We start from the raw sequence: 16,577 nt of genomic DNA, 5'->3' as shown, positions 1-16,577 counted from the left end.
GGGGGGTAAATGTGATAGAGCAAGGAGAAAGAAGGAAAAGTGGAGGACTAAGAGAAAGTAAGTGATAGTGAGAAAAAAATGAATAAAGAAAAGGCAGAGAGAAAGGGCAGAAGGTAAAAAGGAGGAAAAAAGAGAAGTACACAATGAGATGTAATGCAGGAAATGACAATCATAATGCATTTATTTAAAAAAATAAGAAGATGCGGGTTAAACATGACTGGAGAGATAGGAGAGCAGCCAGGGATGGAGACAGCTAAAGACAGAGGAAGAGGAGGGGGGCAGATGAACAGAGACATTGTTAGGAGGTTAGTGAAGGGGAAACAGAGGAGAGATGGCAGGCTCAAAGAAAACTCTCTGTTTATGTTTACTTTCGGCTCAGAAAGACAAAGCAATCCAACATGAGGAGAGAAAGTGACAGACAGAGGGGAGGCAAAGTTATTTTATTTATCCCAGTTATTTAAAGGTGCTTCATGACAACATCAATCAGACCAGATTGACTAGACTTGCAAGCAAGTATGGCAGGGTCCAGGCCCACTGACACAAAGATATAGAGAGGAGAGAAATAAACCAATTTAGTATTAAAGGCCCCATAAACCTTTTTTCTTGATCAGCTTTTTCTGTGCGCACACCTGGTGAGTCAGATTACCTGAGTTTTGACTGTTAAACTCTTACTAATACATTAGTATAGGGTTGGTAACATGGATTTCACTAGAAATCTGCTGTTATCTTTGCAACATGTTTGGTAGGTTTGATGGCACAAAACAGAAAGAGGTCAGAGGTCACTGAGGCAGCAGCGCAGACTGAGCTAAAGCTACAGTTTTTCAAAACCCAAAAAGGGAGAATGAGTAAAACACAACATGTTTGTCATTTTCAGCAAAGCATAAGACACTTAGCAAATGTAGCATCATCTTTATGAGACAACTGTTTCTAATTTTCTATAAAACACTACCACAAACAGTACAAACAGTTTGACACGGAGTTTCTCATCTTGGCCGGTCTCACTGGTTTTAGGGAAGTCATTCCAAGTCACCACAATTAGTTTTATATATACATGAACATGCTAAAGTTTGGGCACCCCTGGTCAAAATTTCAGTTACTGTGAAAGATGATTTCCAAAAGTTATAAAGTTAAAGATGATAATACTTTAAGCAAAACATATTTGTTTCCATCTTTTACTGTTTCAAAATAACAAAAAAAGAAAAGGGCACGAAGCAAAAAATTTGGCCACCCGGCATGATAGGAACTTAGTAACGCCTCATTTGTGTAAGATTCTGGACCGTCTTGTGTTTGTGTCTGTGGGTGTTTAGGATAATTCTTCTCTTGTAGAAGCTATCCTCTTTTCATCTTCAGCTGCTTTACAGACAGTGTGATGTTAGCTTCCAGAATTTACTGTTATTTAATTGAATCCATTCTTCCCTCTTCCAGTGAAATGTTCCCAGTGCCACTGGCTGTAAGCCTGATCGATCCACCTCTGTATACACTGTAACAGTTGGAGAGGTGTTCATTTCAATGAAATTCTGCACCCTTTTTTTCTCCAAACATACTTTCGCTCATTGAGGCCAATAAGATCTATTCTAACTTCATCAGTCCACAGGCCTTGTTTCCAAAATGCATCAGACTTGTTTAGATATTCCTTTGCAAACGTCTGATGCTGAACTTTGTGGTGAGGAGGCAGAAAAGATTATCTTCTGATGACTCTTCCATGAAGGTTATAATTGTGCTGGTGTGGCTGCACAGTAACAGAGCACCACCACTCCAGCGTCAGTGAAATCTTCCTGAAGTATTTTTGGAAAAAGCGGTTCTCTTGGAAAGTCTTCCAGACCTCAACTTCACCTCCACTGTTCCCATCAACTGCTATTTCTTAATTACATTACAAACGGACGAAATGGCTACTTGAAATGCTTTGCTATCTTCTCTTTCTCCATCAAATATTTCAATTTTCAGAGCGCTACCCTGCTGCTTAGAGGTGCCCATAGCTGCCAATTGTTGAGGCTTGATATAAAATTTTGAAATTTGCATCACCTTGCCTTTCCTAACAATGACTTTGAACAAACCATTGCCCTAGCAAGCTAATTGAGGTTTTGGTAAAAGTTAACTGAGAGCTCAAATCTCTTGGGGTGCCCAAACCTTTGCAAGGTGCTCCTTTCCTTTTTTCACTCTTTACACAAGCTATATGTTAGTTTTGCTACTGCTGTATATCCAACACTAACACTGACAGCTGTTTATTTTCTTGCCAAGAGCTTCAGCCATTGTTGCGTTTGCAAGACAAGAAGTTATAATAAGCCCTCTAAGCAATGCTACTTCTTCAGGGCAGACTGGACGCTACATTGACTTGGTATCAAAAAGTGACAAGACGGGCCGACAAAACCAGGGCAAGATGGAAAAGAAAAGTGATAGAAATAGAAGGAAAACAAGAGGGTTTCTTTCCACCATCTATTATGTGGTAAAAAAAAAAAAGTAGGGTAGATTACTGGAGACAGCTCTTTGTTTGACATACACCTTGCAATGTTTCCTCTACTGGTAAGTTAACAGCAGTTTATAGTTTACGAACTGCTGAACTTACAAATAGCTCCTTACACCTTACGCCTTTTGGAGATCTGTGCATCTTCTAGTCACCTAATTCACAGTCACAGAAATTTAGACCAGTGCCCAAACATTTTTATGCCACTCTACATATATATATATATATATATATATATATATATATACGTGTGTGTGTGTGTGTGTGTGTTATAGAAGGGGGTTGGGTGGAAGTATAGAGAGGAATCAGAGTGGGATAAGAGTGAGATGAGGGTGAGAGGTCGACAAGGACACTGGGGTCAAATCCTAACCTCCATGCTGCAGCTTAGACAAAAGAGCCAGCAAAGCAGGAGAGATCACTGAGGACACCCACTCACCCTGCAGAACGACATTATCACTCCCTGCAGAGAGCCTGGTAAACAGAGACAGGTTTATACATACTACATGTTTTAGCACAACACACATATATAAAGGCCTATGTGCAAACACATGAACACACACCTTTCAGTGCTTTAGGCTGCCTGAGGACAAAACAGTAAACAGAGCCTTGTCCATACACACTTTCACAATGTCCTATGCATATTGGTCTACGGAATAACTCACACACACACTAAGGGTCCCTGCAGATCAATGCAGATGTCAAGAAGCTCTCTGTGTCGTTCGGGGCTCATGAACATGGGAACATGCACTCTATAACAAGGTAGAAGCAAATCAACCCCTATTTCTCCACCCATCCCAAACCTGCTAGATTACTGGGTTGACTGTTTTTTGCCTGTGTTTTAGGTTCTGAGAAATTAGGCAAAATGAATATTCATTCTGGGTCATAGAGCAAATACACTGTTCCCATCATTCAATGATTTGCAGCTACTTCAGAACTACAGAGTCTTTTCCTATAATACAAATAGTGACTTATGATAAAATTTCCCATTTTTTCCCACCAATCTACACTCAATAACCCTAGACACATCTCAAGGATAATTGAAGCAAAGAGGATGCACCTGACCACTATATGGAGGAATATGCAGTTTTTTTTAATTTGAGGAAAATAGTTCTACAAATATTATTTCCACTTTGTCAGTATGGGTCTTTGAGTGTAGATTGATGGGCAGGAATGGCAATTTTATCCATTTACAATTAAATGTATGACACAGCACAGTGTGCAAAAAGATCTTAAAAAGGCACAATCCCATCTAAATATGAACAAAACAGTTGCCAGACTACAAACATTATAGGATTGGGACTTACTATAAGTCTGAAATGGACAGAGATGGTGTTCAAAACATAAAACTTATTAAGTGTTTTCTAATGTTATTAAAAATATTGTTTAAATCGGTTATTTAATTTGAGTACACAAACAGGCCCATGTTATCAATTATTATCTATCGGAGAAAACAAATACTGCTGATTTTCTGATCATTAAACCAGACATAGCAACTTACATTTGGAGTAAGCTCATTAACTGAGATTTATGTGGTAAAAAAACAGGGTGAGAATATACTTTTATTTATTTATTTTTTAATAGGGTAGATCTTGTACCTATGCGTCAAAGCATGGACAAATGTGTTTTTTTCTATTGCCATTTTGCTCCCCGTCTCTCTCAGGGCACCATGTGGTGGTTGTTCATTAATTCATCCCCTCCTTCAGCCTCCCTCCTCGCGGTCCCTCTTTTTCCCTCTGGAAAATACCCCCCACTCCCTCCTCAAGTTTCCCTCTTGTCTCATTCCCACTCTTCCACCTCCCTTCAGCTCTAAGAACTCCATCACCTCCCCAATCCCATCATCATCCGCTCCTGGTAACTTCTATGGAGTGTTTCTCCAGACTGGACGACAGGTCTCAAGTCAACAGAGAGCTGTTGTGCGTGAGTCTGTGCATATTTATTTGAGTTTAACGCAAACATTTTCAATATGCAGTTAATGATTTTAAATGTAGTTTCCATTCCACTGTCCTCTTCTAATAAACGGGAATATTTTCCACCCATTCTAGTCAATATGCATATTAGGCCTACATAACTAAAACAGTCCTACAGAAACCTTCCATTCATAAAGATTAAAGGGTATTATTATGGAGGTTGTAGCTGATGGTGGTGATTGTGTTGTATTGTCTCATACTGAGAGATGTTTCTAATAATTTGCTTGCCACATTTATATCAAGGAGATTTACCTAATACCTAACTACCCTTACCTAATGTGCCGACAGCGCTGTGTATTTTTGTCATTAATTCTTACAGCTGTCGTTTCAGAGGGAAAGGTTAAAGGGGAGTATTTGAACAAAGCTTCTCTTTTTCTGTTCATCCATCCATCCCGTCGTCCACCTGGTCAATTCCCATAGAAAGCCACCAACTCCTCTCACCATCATCTACATCTCTTGTCAAACATACACAGCTACTGACTACATGCCTTTAAAAAGCACAAGCACTGATGTGTGCAGCGCTGCAGCATGACTCACACTAGTGATGTGTAGTTAATTGGAAACAACAATATTAAAGTAATTGAGATTTGCCAATGAAAAACATGTTAGTTTGAAGAACTCAAGGTGTTGAGATAGATGACAAAAGAGCAGTAAAATAATTAAGTTCCTCAAATTTTCAAATTATAGTAATTAACACTTGAGTGTGCAATATCTAAAGATAATAAAGACTTCCATTTTAGATATAATTGCTCAGTGTTTTAGCAACTTCACATGCGAGCACAGAAGTAAACAAGGCTTGTTTCTTCCCATATGACAACAACAGGACATTAAAATGTTTCTATCAAACATTTGAGCTCACATTCACAAGTCTTCCCTTGCCTCTTTTCTAGAGTTATTCCCTTATATTCCCTCTCTCACTAGTGCCTTCTTGCCTCCCCTTCACGCCCTCCGTCCATCTCTACGAATCTACCCAGACAGTTCTCCCATCTTGTATGTGGCCTCAGATGGCGCAGGGGTCACAGTTTAGACATGAGGCTCTCAGTGATTGGCCACAGTGCTGGACGCAGCACAAACTCAGAGTTCATTAGGGATAGATGAGGGAGAGGGGTCTGTGAGTGTGTGTGTGTGTGTGTGTGTGTGTGCGTGTGTGTGTGTGTGTGTGTGTGTGTGTGTGTGTGTGTGTGTGTGAAAGGGGGGGTGGGGGTTCAGACAAGCAGATCACCAGTCTCACACAAACATATCCACACACCCCTTGAACAAAAACAATACTGTCTCACATAGGCAATTACGCTGGCACATCCAGGCCTAATCTAAAATATTACACAATCCTTTGCTCCAAAGGTGGAAAGTATTTAGACTATTACAAGAGGAAATGTTAACAAGTGACAATGCTGTTAATGTATCTACAGAGCTCAATCACGGCACAGAAAACCCAAAGAGTAATTATTGTTGTAATCATGAACATCAGCCGATAGTGTGTGTGTGTGTGTGTGTGTGTGTGTGAGACAGGGAGAGTGTTGGGGGCTGCACCCTAGACAGATTAGGGGGTCCAGCCAACCTTCATATTTTGTCTAGTAGTGTCGTCTGCTGGGGCTCATCCGATTACTGAGCCACCCTTAACACTCTTTTAAAAAACACATACACACGCACGCACGCATGCACACACACGCACGCACGCAGGCACACACACATTTTAAAAACAAAGGCATATACATTCATGAACATCCACAAGTAAAGACTATGCAAATGTGAGGAGACAATTATATCCCCACCACCCACGTACACATAAACACACATCAGCGTGATGCGTCGTCTTCCATTTCAGTTTCTGAACGCCACAGACACAAAGACACTCTAATCCTTACATAATCCCCTTCTGCTACCAAACACCAAACTCTGGTCATATCAACTCTCTCTCCCACACACACACAAGCCTGACTGTTTCAAAACTACTTTTCATATCTTACTTTCTTACTGGCACTAACTCATTCACATAAAAAACTGTCTGCATGAATTTGAAGGCAGACTATGAAACTTTTGCTGAGCAGCGGCCACTGTGGCCCCAAGTGGCAACTGCTACATAGTGATAAATATTAAAACAGTAGCACAAATAGAAAAGAGACAGAAAGTCAGCAAATTGACTCGGTATCCAACAAAATCTATCTTAAGTTTGCAAACATTAACTAATATTAGCCACTATATGCTACTGGGCATACCAGACCACGTAAGGCTGTAGCAGCAAAAACCCTGAGTGCATTGAAATGAATAAGGGTAGTTTTATTGCTTATGAATTCAAGTTTTAATTTGCAAGGGGAAAAAAATGTGTTCTCAATTCTTTCATAAGTTACATAGTCTGCAATCAAGCTAACATTGTATTCTCGTTAAAGTGCCTTGAGTTTATACATGTGTAACTCACAAAAACAACTGTTTTATCCAAGCAGGGCTGTATTTTCCAATGTGCATCCAGGACCTGTTCAGACATGATAAACTGCCTTGAAACAATTTCCCTCCCAATCCTCTTCAACACACTGATACATGAGTTCAGTCCTCATGGATGTATCAACAGAGACATCTAGTGGTCATCTCTGGGCGTTACATGAAGGCAGGAAAAGGGAAGCATTTGCCAGAAATTTAACTTTTCATTGGTTCAAGGATTTTTTTTCCATCTAGTTTGTGACCAGAATTACATAAAAACTGATAAACTGATAAATCGGTGTCCCATTTCCCCGAAGATGGGACGGGAGCTCTGCTAATTCATTCTTTTCTGCGCATTTTCTTTCACCTCTTTTTCTTCCTTTACTGGGCTCCTGTGATGATCATTCAAACTCAACATGATAAGACCTGCTACAGTTAGTTGATTAATCAACTACTCAATCTAGAGAAAATTACTTTTAAGTTACCACTACTTTGATAATTGATAAATCGTTTTGGTCATTTATCAAGCAAAAACCCCAGTCATCCTTTGGTCTTCTAGCCTCTCCAACGCGAGAATTTGCCACCTTTCACCATTTTATATCATTGTAAACATAAAATACTTAAGTTTTTGACTGTTCGTCCACCAAATAAGACATTTGTTTTGTGACATTTACAAGTCAGAGAATTAATATATAAAAAATATATATGATATAAAGTTCAGCAAATAAAGTTGTTTCATTTGGACAGACAAAAATATTAGTATTAATATTAGGCCTAGTTAGTTAAGATATAAAAGTATAAATTAATCATATTGTAGTTTTCAGTATTTGTTTAATTTGAGTCTGTGCGTGCATTTTGATCACACTCACCCAGTTTGTACGTCAGGACATACAGGACTGTCCATGGTGTGCCAGGTACTGCCAGCAGCTTCCTCCACACCCTCCATGGCCTCATAGCATCCATTCCCTGCCCTCCTCTCCTGCTGCCATCTGCCTGCTGGCCCCTCACAGTCTCATCATCCAACACGGGCCCCCCCCACACAAACAATGCCACGCCTGCATACACAAAGGTCAGCAGCATGAACATCCAGCTCCATCCAGCCACGTCAATCACCGCCAGCAGCCCGCCTCCAGCGAACACCGACCCAGCTTTGTAGCCCACAACTTGGGCTGTGTTGCCCAGCCCCAGCTCCCCACGACCTTTCAACAACCCCACTGCAGCCCCATCTACAGCAATATCCTGGACAGAGGCCAAGGTGTTCATGGCCAGCAGGGTTCCTGCTACTCCCCAGATATGTGCCTCTGGAGCCAGGGCAGCACTGGAGAGGCATGTCAGAGCCAGCCCAGACACTGTCCCAACCAGCCAGTGACGCTTGGTTCCGAGCCGGTCCACCAACGGAGCCCAGAGCACCTTAAGGACCCAGGGGAAGTAGAGGATCTTGGTGAAGCCGATGCGGGTAAGAGAGTGGCCAGCTCCACGCAGGTAGACTGGAAGCAGTGAAGACTGGAGACCATAGGGGATGCCCTGGACAAAGTACAGCAGGCCCAAAAACACTAGTTTGTCATTCATGATCTACCTCCGAACGTGACCCTCTCACTGAGCAGACAGTGCAGTGGTCCATTGGTCAGGTCACTGTCATCATTCTGATTAAAGGGGAAAACTGCAACTGGAATGGCTGACCCAGATGAACTGACTGACCTGAAATAAACAGACAGAGTGTGGTGGTTATTAAGGGTTATTGATGCTGAACATATAGTAATGTTGAAGAAGATACGTGGTGGCTAAAAACTCTCACAGCTCCTGCGGGCAGCCTTAAAAGGACTTGTCTTTACATCTGTTTTAGTGCTTCTCTGCCCAGCTCAGTTACCAATAACGTTAACCTGGCTAACGTTAGCCCCCTCAAAGTCAAATGACACATGGAAATAAACATGACAGTATTGTGGTGACCACATCTGATTTCATCATTTAACCTATACCAAAACACTAATGTGACTTTACGTCCCTGACACTCTACTGACAGATGTAATAGTTAAGTTTGTTGCAAAACTGACTGACTAGCTACCGTTAGCTAGCTAGCTAGCTGTCATGCTAAACGTAGTATGCGAGCAGCTTTAAAACCCATTTGTACAGAACCACAGGATGATCTGGGGAATTATTGCAATGAGAAAAAATTGTTCCGTATCTGTTATGACAGAAATTTTAACACATACTGAGAAAGAAAGTTGGTTAGCCTAGCGATGGCTAACTGATGGCTCCGCTTGTTTATAGTTGTGGTCTGAGCTATGAGGTTGCCAGATACTGACAGAAATCCCTCTTCTGCGGATGGCAAACCAAGTAGGCAGAGAGGGCGCCAGATTTCACTGTCCCATTGCGACATGTTTCATTTCTTAGACTTTCTCAATAATTTACATGCCATTACACACCCGGGAAATATATTTATTACCCAACTTGACTAGCCTCCACCCTTACCACACGGTATAAAATGGCTATGTTCATGCACTCATTCTGGCTGATGTGTTATTTAGGGTATATAATTGTGTGCATTTATAACTTCTGGGATGTGTAGATATACAGTGCATTGTACCAAAAAATGCGATTGTCTGTGATTGTCACCATGAAGTGTTTTATAATGCGAAATAATTTTAATTGTGCATAAAAATGAGAGAATACTAAATTTCATAGATTTGCTAAACATTTTTCAACAAAACTTTAGTTATGTGAGGTGTGAAAAACTGAAACAGCACAAATAGGCCTTCATACAAAAAGCTTTTATTTGCAGAATATCCGAGCTCCTTCAGCGTTACTTCTGCAACTAACATTGTTGGCATGTGGAAGTATGTGTCCTTCATGAACTGTATAGTGTCTGTTTGGAGCTACAAGGTGATTACTGACTATAGCTTCCTTTCAAGCAACAGATATGAGAATCTAATGAGTGTAAGGATAAAGATCACATGTCCACTAGAAAACTGCAGGGATAAGAGTGCTGCAAGGAAAGGATAGAAAATATCTGTTGAAGCAGTGCTCGTTCCATGTTAAGCTCATTGCTGTTAATATGTCCTATATGTCATGACAGTCTCAAAGAGAAAAGACTTGTCTTGTCAGGTCTCCACAAGAACATAGGGCACAATATGTGTCAAGAGATTACAGGTCATTTTCCACAGCTCTACATGGTAGTGGATCTTTGGTCACATGAGCTTTTATGCAATTGATTTGCTCTTAGTTTTCACCCCCACACAGAGCCAGCAGAATCTTCTCGTAGTCTCCTTTAGTGTCATCCTGAAGGGAAAAAAGACAGTCAGTAAATCACTAAACTGTTTACATTTTTCTCTTGTTTTGTGAATCCTAATATGTACACCAAAACAAAAAAGCAGAGCAATTCTAACACTGAGGATGGCTTTGTTGTCATTATCTGTGGCAAGATGTTTGCTCACCAGAATATCCTGGTAGAGCGCTTTGCCGTAGTTTTTTTTGTACTCATCCTTGATCCGTTTCATGTCGATTTCAGAGCGGCTCACCATAATGCGGGTCAGGATATTCTTGCGGGTACCTTTACCCTGATGGACAGAAAAGTCAGCCGTGAAACACCTTGGGTAGCAGGCATAGCATCCTGCATGCATTATTTATTTATTCATTTTGTGAGTAGTGACCTATACACACTGTACCTTCATGGCCAAGTAGAGCTTCTCGGCAAAGAACGCGGGCCTACTTCCAGCACACTTCACTGTGGTTATTTAAAAAAAGAATGGCTCATGTTCAAATCAAGTCAGTGAATAAATCACTAGTTGAACAAATGCTCAGGTAATAAAGTTAGAGTAGAGCGTTGTGCCTTTACCTACTGCAGTGAGACAACTCTCAATATCTCCTTTCATCTCCAGGTCGATAGCTTGGGCCACGTCCACTTTGCTGTACTTTGCGTACCTGTCAAAGACTGAAGGAGAGGACGTCATGGAAGAGTGTTAGATCTGACTGGAATAAACAAACAGGAAGAAGTCAGATGTTACTTAACGAGGCGGTCAGCCATCTAACCTTTACGAAGATGAGGGGCACTCCTGGTGGTGAGGATTTCAATGAAGGCAGAGCAGTCTTTGCCCTTCCTCCCCTCACCGGCCTCGTACAGAGCCCTGGCATCACTGTCAATCAGCTGCTCAGAGACTCCTTCAGTCCTGCTGGCCTGTGACACACAGAGACAGAGCAACGTCACTGTGTTGAACCCAACTGAACTGGGTCCAGTGTCTCTTTAAGACAGGAGAAGTATAGGGAGGGAGGGTCTGGAATGACCAAGGCATCATACTTATTGTACTTTAGTTTGCTGTGTGACACTGAAGCTTATTTTTCAAACTGTCATTGGCAGCATCTTAGTGTGAATGGAGCAAGATAATGAAATGAGATTTATGCTGTGCAAGTCGATTAGGACCAGTGATGTCATGTCCCTATTTCAGAGACATAAAATAATTAAAAAATACCTATATGCTGGTTGCTGGAATGCTCAACACTTCAGCCACACATTTTACTAAATTTTTTTTGTGCATGAAAACTGAAAGAGCAGTATAGGCAAGAATGATATCATATTCCCTAATAAATAATGATCTGTCCCGCAAACAGTGTAGAAAGTTTGTGTGTGTGTGTGTGTGCATGCGAGCGTACGTGCGTGTGTGTGTGTGTGAGATTGTTTATCTTTAATAAACCCGTGTTACTCTAGCAGCTACAGTAGGGAGTGGTATGTTGCCTCAGAGCTTGAGGGCAATTGTCGTCGTTTTTGTTGTTGTCTTGTTTCGTCATTGCTAGATGTCTCCTAAAACTTCTGTATTAAGTACAGAATGCAAAACACAGAATGAGACAGAAAGAAGACGTGGAAAAACACACATACCTTGCAGAGTGCAAGGAGAGCAGTCTTGAAGTCTCCGCTGGTGTCAGACTTGATGTCGTCCTCCAGGTCCTTCTTGTATTCTTAGCAAAGAAACCACAGTGGGAAGACATACAATGAATGTTCAAAATGAGAAAACTGTGTTTCAGCAAGTCCATTTCTGATGTGTAAACTTTCTTTCATATCCCCGAGGCTGTAACTTCCCACTGTCACATGTCCTATCACTTCTATTTCCAAACACTAGCTTGATGAAACTGCAGCTTGTTGCACACACCCTCCTTGTAGGTTTTCTTTATATCCAGGATCTCTCTGTTGGTCCGGGACGCCAAAATCTCAATCAGGGTGTTCTCGTCTGTGCCCAGACCCTGAGACAGGGATGCATGGATACAGATTGAAGCAGAGAAAGACCACTTATTCTACACCAGTATAATTCAAACAAAACACACCTTGTTCCCGACTGTTCAGGAAATGATACATGAATACGTGGAAGTGGGTGGATATCTCGATGCACCAAAAATAACAGATGATGGTGAGGTCAAAGCAGTCGCCCCAGATGTGTTCACATCCTCGGGTTTAAATGGTTTGAGTCGTTTTTATATTTATATCAACGTTCATTGTAAGTTTGTATTTGTGTGATTGTGCACCTTCATAGCCAGTTTCAGCAGCTGGGCATCATACTGGGAAGGTGTTTTGAGCAGAGCCAGCACCACGTCCTCCAGATCTCCCTTCAGAGCGCTCTTCAGTGCTGATTCCAGAGGCTACGAGGGAACAACAACCCATGTTGTAAATTTAGTGTTTGAGAGCATATGATCATGTGCATAACTGCACTATGGATGTGTGTACAATCTTCCTGCTATGAACATCTCATTACCTTGCCACTGGCCTGCTGGTAAGCCTCTTTGATCTGCTGTCTCTGCTCGTTGCTCCTTTTCACCAGAATTTCAATGATGGTGTTCTCATCCACACCTGCAGAGAGAATCGTGATCATTCTGCATTCGTACGACAGAGACAAATATTCAATCCTGCTGAGATTTTAACCCTAACAGTATTTGTACTCCAGTGTGAGGGCCCACACAGAGATGTGAGGTAACCTTCTACCACAGGCAATGGCACTGTTTGTAGTCATGATGCATGATGGCCAGCAGAGGGTGTTAAGGTTATTCTCACAAACGCTAGCCCTTCATATTTGAAGGAAAGACACATTGCAAAGCCAGAACATGTTCACACACGCTCCAAAGCTTCTCTGTGAGGGTTTTTAAGTTCACCTTTTGTCTTGATGGCCTTATCCAAGACTGCTGCATCTCCGTTGGGGCTGAAATTGGGTGCCGCCGTCACTGTTCCCTCGTTCTTTAGGACCTGAGTGACACAATACTTTTAATAATTTATATTTTTTAGATGCCTTGAGAGCAAAATTGCTCTTTAAGAAAGTCAAAATCACAATTTTGTCCCCTTACACATCGCCTGCATTAATCCTCCGTCTTTAAACATACCAAAGACATAAAAAAGATACTTGTGGCAGATTTTATTACATTTGTGGGCACTGCCCTGTCTGTCTCTGCCCCCTAACCTCTATGCCTCCAGTGGCCATTACAGTGCCATTTCAAATGCCTGTGCACACCCCTGTTGGACTGTAGTGAACAATAACAGCAGAGCGGAGGCACAGACTGAAATCATGCAAGACCTTAAGCAACTTTCCCATATTTCACTTTAAGAAACCAGGGAAAGCAGAAGTAGCATTTTGTTCTGTTTGCAGAGTTTATAAAAGGGAGGGGTGAAAATTCCTGCCTCCATGAGTCACACACTCACAAGACTTAGTATGGTCATTTTTGAATAAAATCATCATGATCCTGACAGCCTTTCACTTTAATAAGACTTCTCATCTTATCTCCCTGCTCCACTCCTTTTTCCTTCCCTTTATCTACCCTTCAAACTTCCCACTCATTCATTCTTTCCCCCTAAAACATCTTGTACACTTCTCTCCTTCCCTCGCTCTAAACTCTGCCTGATACATTTTTTCCACTGAGCATACCACAGGATGAGAAGTAAAAAAAGGAAAAAACAGGGTGGTTGGCCTTAGCAACTGGAACAGAACAACAGCGTTACGTACTGAGTCATCGGGCATGCCCAGATAGACGGTCTGCTGCAAGAAGGCTTGGATGAAAGACATGGTGGGACTGTTGTAGTCTGTCTGTCTGAAAAGAGAAGGAGAAGAGAAGAGAAGAGAAGAGAAGAGAAGATGTCAGTACTGATGTGATCCAAACATGAGTACCTAATGTAGCATGAGATGTTTTGTTAAGAAAGTAGCCTGCAAGTCTTTTGTGAGAAAGGACAGAGGACCTAAGGATAAAACAAGCACAATGGACACACTGTAGATGGTATTTAAAAAAGAAATTCTCCCTCTTTTATCGATTCTACTTCAGTAAAGTTCTCATCTCTAATCAGTTCTAAAAGAGTTAGCAAGAGAAAGAAAGAAACTGTTTGTTTTTCCTACAACCTCTCCTAGAGAGCAAACTCTGCATATTTACTGTAGGTTTACATTAGGTGGTTTTCCATAATGCCAAACGTGGTGAGGCTGCCTGGCCACACCCACGTTAAACTCTGAGACGGATACGATCATTGGAGGGTAGCTCACAGTCCAGTCTCACTTAATGTGATAGTGCTGGTACTGAGAGACAACTCTGCTGCACACTGAAACCAGCTCAACACTTCACTTTCGCCAAATGTGTAAATCCACAAAAAGAAAATTGTCGCCACTATTTTCTCCAACCACACCCACATAGGTTGCATCAATACCTTGCGTAAGAGAAGACTTAAAGCCACTGGATCTAACGCCCGACTTCAACAAAGTCTCAAACTTAAAGCTGGAGTAGTGGTTTTAGATTTTTAAGGAAAGAGAAAGACTTACCGCGAGGCCTTAGTGGGAAGAAGTTTGTATGACTGAGTTTCCAGGGGCGTTGTAGGGCCAGAGAAAGTATATTTATACCCATGATAAACCCCACCTAGTAACGGGTCCAGCCCATCCCACCCTCCACACAGCTGCCATTGGATTGAACCGCTGCCTGCCACAGCGGAACTCCGTCCAAAGTGCGACGCCGTGCGTAACAACTCACAGCAGCAGCAGCAGCAGCAGCAGCAGCAGCTGCTTCCTCCTCCTACAGCAGATTTCTAACAGTCATGTTGCTGACTTGAAAACACGCGCTGACCCAGTGCCAGGTCGTAATCTTTCATAAAATTGGAGTTCACGTGTAAAATCACTGATATACACCGACAGAGTGTCTGTGACTGAGGGAGCGGTGTTAAGATGATTCACTGTACTGTGCTTCTTTGTACTTCTTGTGCGGTTTTAATGCAGTAGGCCTACCCCTTTTACGTTTGTTTATTTCGATGTTTAATTTTCTGCCGTTATTATTATCCATTCTGTTATTTTTTTTTACGTTTCCAAGTTTCTTATTTTATGGATGGACTGTGTGATTTTGTTGTTTCCTCAACATTTAGACATTTCAATATCACATTTAAAAGTTTATATAGAAAAAGTACATGGTGTCTTTTAATGAATACAGGCCAAGTGATTACTGATCATTTTAATAACTGAAAACTTTTAGCATAATTGTTAAAATATTGCTCCCTCACTCAGTATCTGTGGCCCATATGCTTCTATTTATGTGTTTGGTGGAAGCCCAAGTGAAAGTAACTCTTACATAACTCTTATATAAACCAAGAGTTTATTTGTGTTGTGTTCAGGGCTCTGTTTGCAAACATAATTGTTCCACAGGTAATGTGTTCACTGTCCACAGCATAAGAGACGGTTTGATGTTCCTGCTGTTCCATTAGTAGTGTATCTCTTCCTTTTTGAGATTCCTGCTCTTATCTCTCCCCTCGCAGAAAATGTCATCAGCCTCCTCAAATGAATCCACAACCCACTGTATCTCTGTATGTGGACCCTCTTATCTATACAACTGAACAAAGACCACCTTATCATCCCTCAAAAAGAGTCTGCCTTCGGTGTGATGAGGTAATGAGTGTCTTTAAGGTGTGGCATGTTGTCATGACAGCACAGTCGGGGCCTGACGCTACCTGCGGGCTGCATGCCTCAACAGAGTGAAGATACTGTCACACCTTTGAGATTGTAACAGCCAGGGTAATGACACATTTAACTGATGACGACATTATTTTAACGCATTCATCTCACTGTAAGAAGTTATCTAAACAATCAAGACTTCACAGGCCGCCAGTGAAGTCAATAAAAACTTCTGTCATGTGTGCATATGTGTTTAATGTTTTTTTTATTTTTTTTATTATTATTATTTGTTGAAGTTGTTGTACATTTCACACTAAAGTGACACTATACATCCACAGGGGAATCAGGTCAGGGCAGGGTTTGGATTGTGCAAAAGGAAGGCGGGGGCAAAGCTGCAATTTCATTAAAGTGGCATCACGGGTAGATTTATCTTTAAGCGAGGTGTGTTAAACAGATGCTCAAGCTGTGGTCCAAATGTTCCAAATGAGTCTGTTGGTCTAAAAAAGAAAGGAAATCCTCATAGAAGGGCCTGGCCATGAATAACAGGGAATGAGAGTGTAATACCTTTATGACCGTGAAATTGATTTCTTTTTTTTTTTTCACAATTACTTCTTTAGAAAGGTTTATAGACACAGTACCGTCACAACAAACCTGCATTAAGATAATTTCCTCACACTCTTCAGTGCAGTTCACCTGGATGTAGGTGAACCTATTTCAGGCTCATTCCCTGCACCCAAAACAATTGAGAAAAAACAAGAGCAGGCTGAGTGAACAGGCTGAGTGAAATGAGTGTGTGTATGAACGATGTGTACGCGTGTGTCTTAGTCTGTGTGAGGCAGCTTCTAGTTACAA

The 16,577-nt window shown here is 41.5% G+C and overlaps 2 protein-coding genes across 4 annotated transcripts in view; both read right to left on the bottom strand.

Moving 5' to 3' along the window:
• slc33a2 (solute carrier family 33 member 2) overlaps positions 1 to 9,157 on the bottom strand; it is a 23,625-nt gene extending 14,468 nt beyond the window's left edge. The window contains exons 1-2 of the mRNA XM_023394086.2: positions 9,054 to 9,157; positions 7,713 to 8,541 (exon numbers count right to left, since the gene is read on the bottom strand). Coding sequence (XP_023249854.1) covers positions 7,713 to 8,412 — 700 coding nt within the window. The 5' untranslated portion in view covers positions 8,413 to 8,541; positions 9,054 to 9,157. The remainder of the gene's footprint in view (positions 1 to 7,712; positions 8,542 to 9,053) is intronic.
• Positions 9,158 to 9,595: 438 nt separating this feature from the next.
• anxa1a (annexin A1a) lies at positions 9,596 to 14,746 on the bottom strand. 3 transcript variants are annotated; one of them, XM_023394121.2, is made up of 12 exons: positions 14,613 to 14,746; positions 13,815 to 13,899; positions 12,973 to 13,063; positions 12,579 to 12,673; positions 12,352 to 12,465; positions 11,982 to 12,072; positions 11,711 to 11,790; positions 10,870 to 11,014; positions 10,676 to 10,771; positions 10,506 to 10,564; positions 10,275 to 10,397; positions 9,596 to 10,119 (listed from the first exon to the last, which is right to left on the bottom strand). In XM_023394121.2, the coding sequence occupies exons 2-12, from the start codon at positions 13,872 to 13,874 to the stop codon at positions 10,060 to 10,062; spliced, it is 1,014 nt and encodes a 337-aa protein (XP_023249889.1). In that variant the 5' UTR covers positions 13,875 to 13,899; positions 14,613 to 14,746; the 3' UTR covers positions 9,596 to 10,059. The 3 variants fall into 3 exon arrangements, with proteins under 3 accessions (XP_023249889.1, XP_087026470.1, XP_023249890.1); XM_087170344.1 differs by having other exon boundaries at positions 13,815 to 13,891; positions 14,613 to 14,709; XM_023394122.2 differs by having other exon boundaries at positions 13,815 to 13,895; positions 14,613 to 14,682.
• Between the last annotated feature and the right edge of the window lie 1,831 nt (positions 14,747 to 16,577).

This window comes from Seriola lalandi, unplaced genomic scaffold (assembly GCF_002814215.2).
Source record: "Seriola lalandi dorsalis isolate HSWRI2012SDOR001 ecotype SW California unplaced genomic scaffold, Sedor1 jcf7180002054945, whole genome shotgun sequence".
Classification (NCBI taxonomy): Eukaryota; Metazoa; Chordata; class Actinopteri; order Carangiformes; family Carangidae; genus Seriola; species Seriola lalandi.
This window is presented reverse-complemented; position numbering and strand designations above follow the sequence as displayed.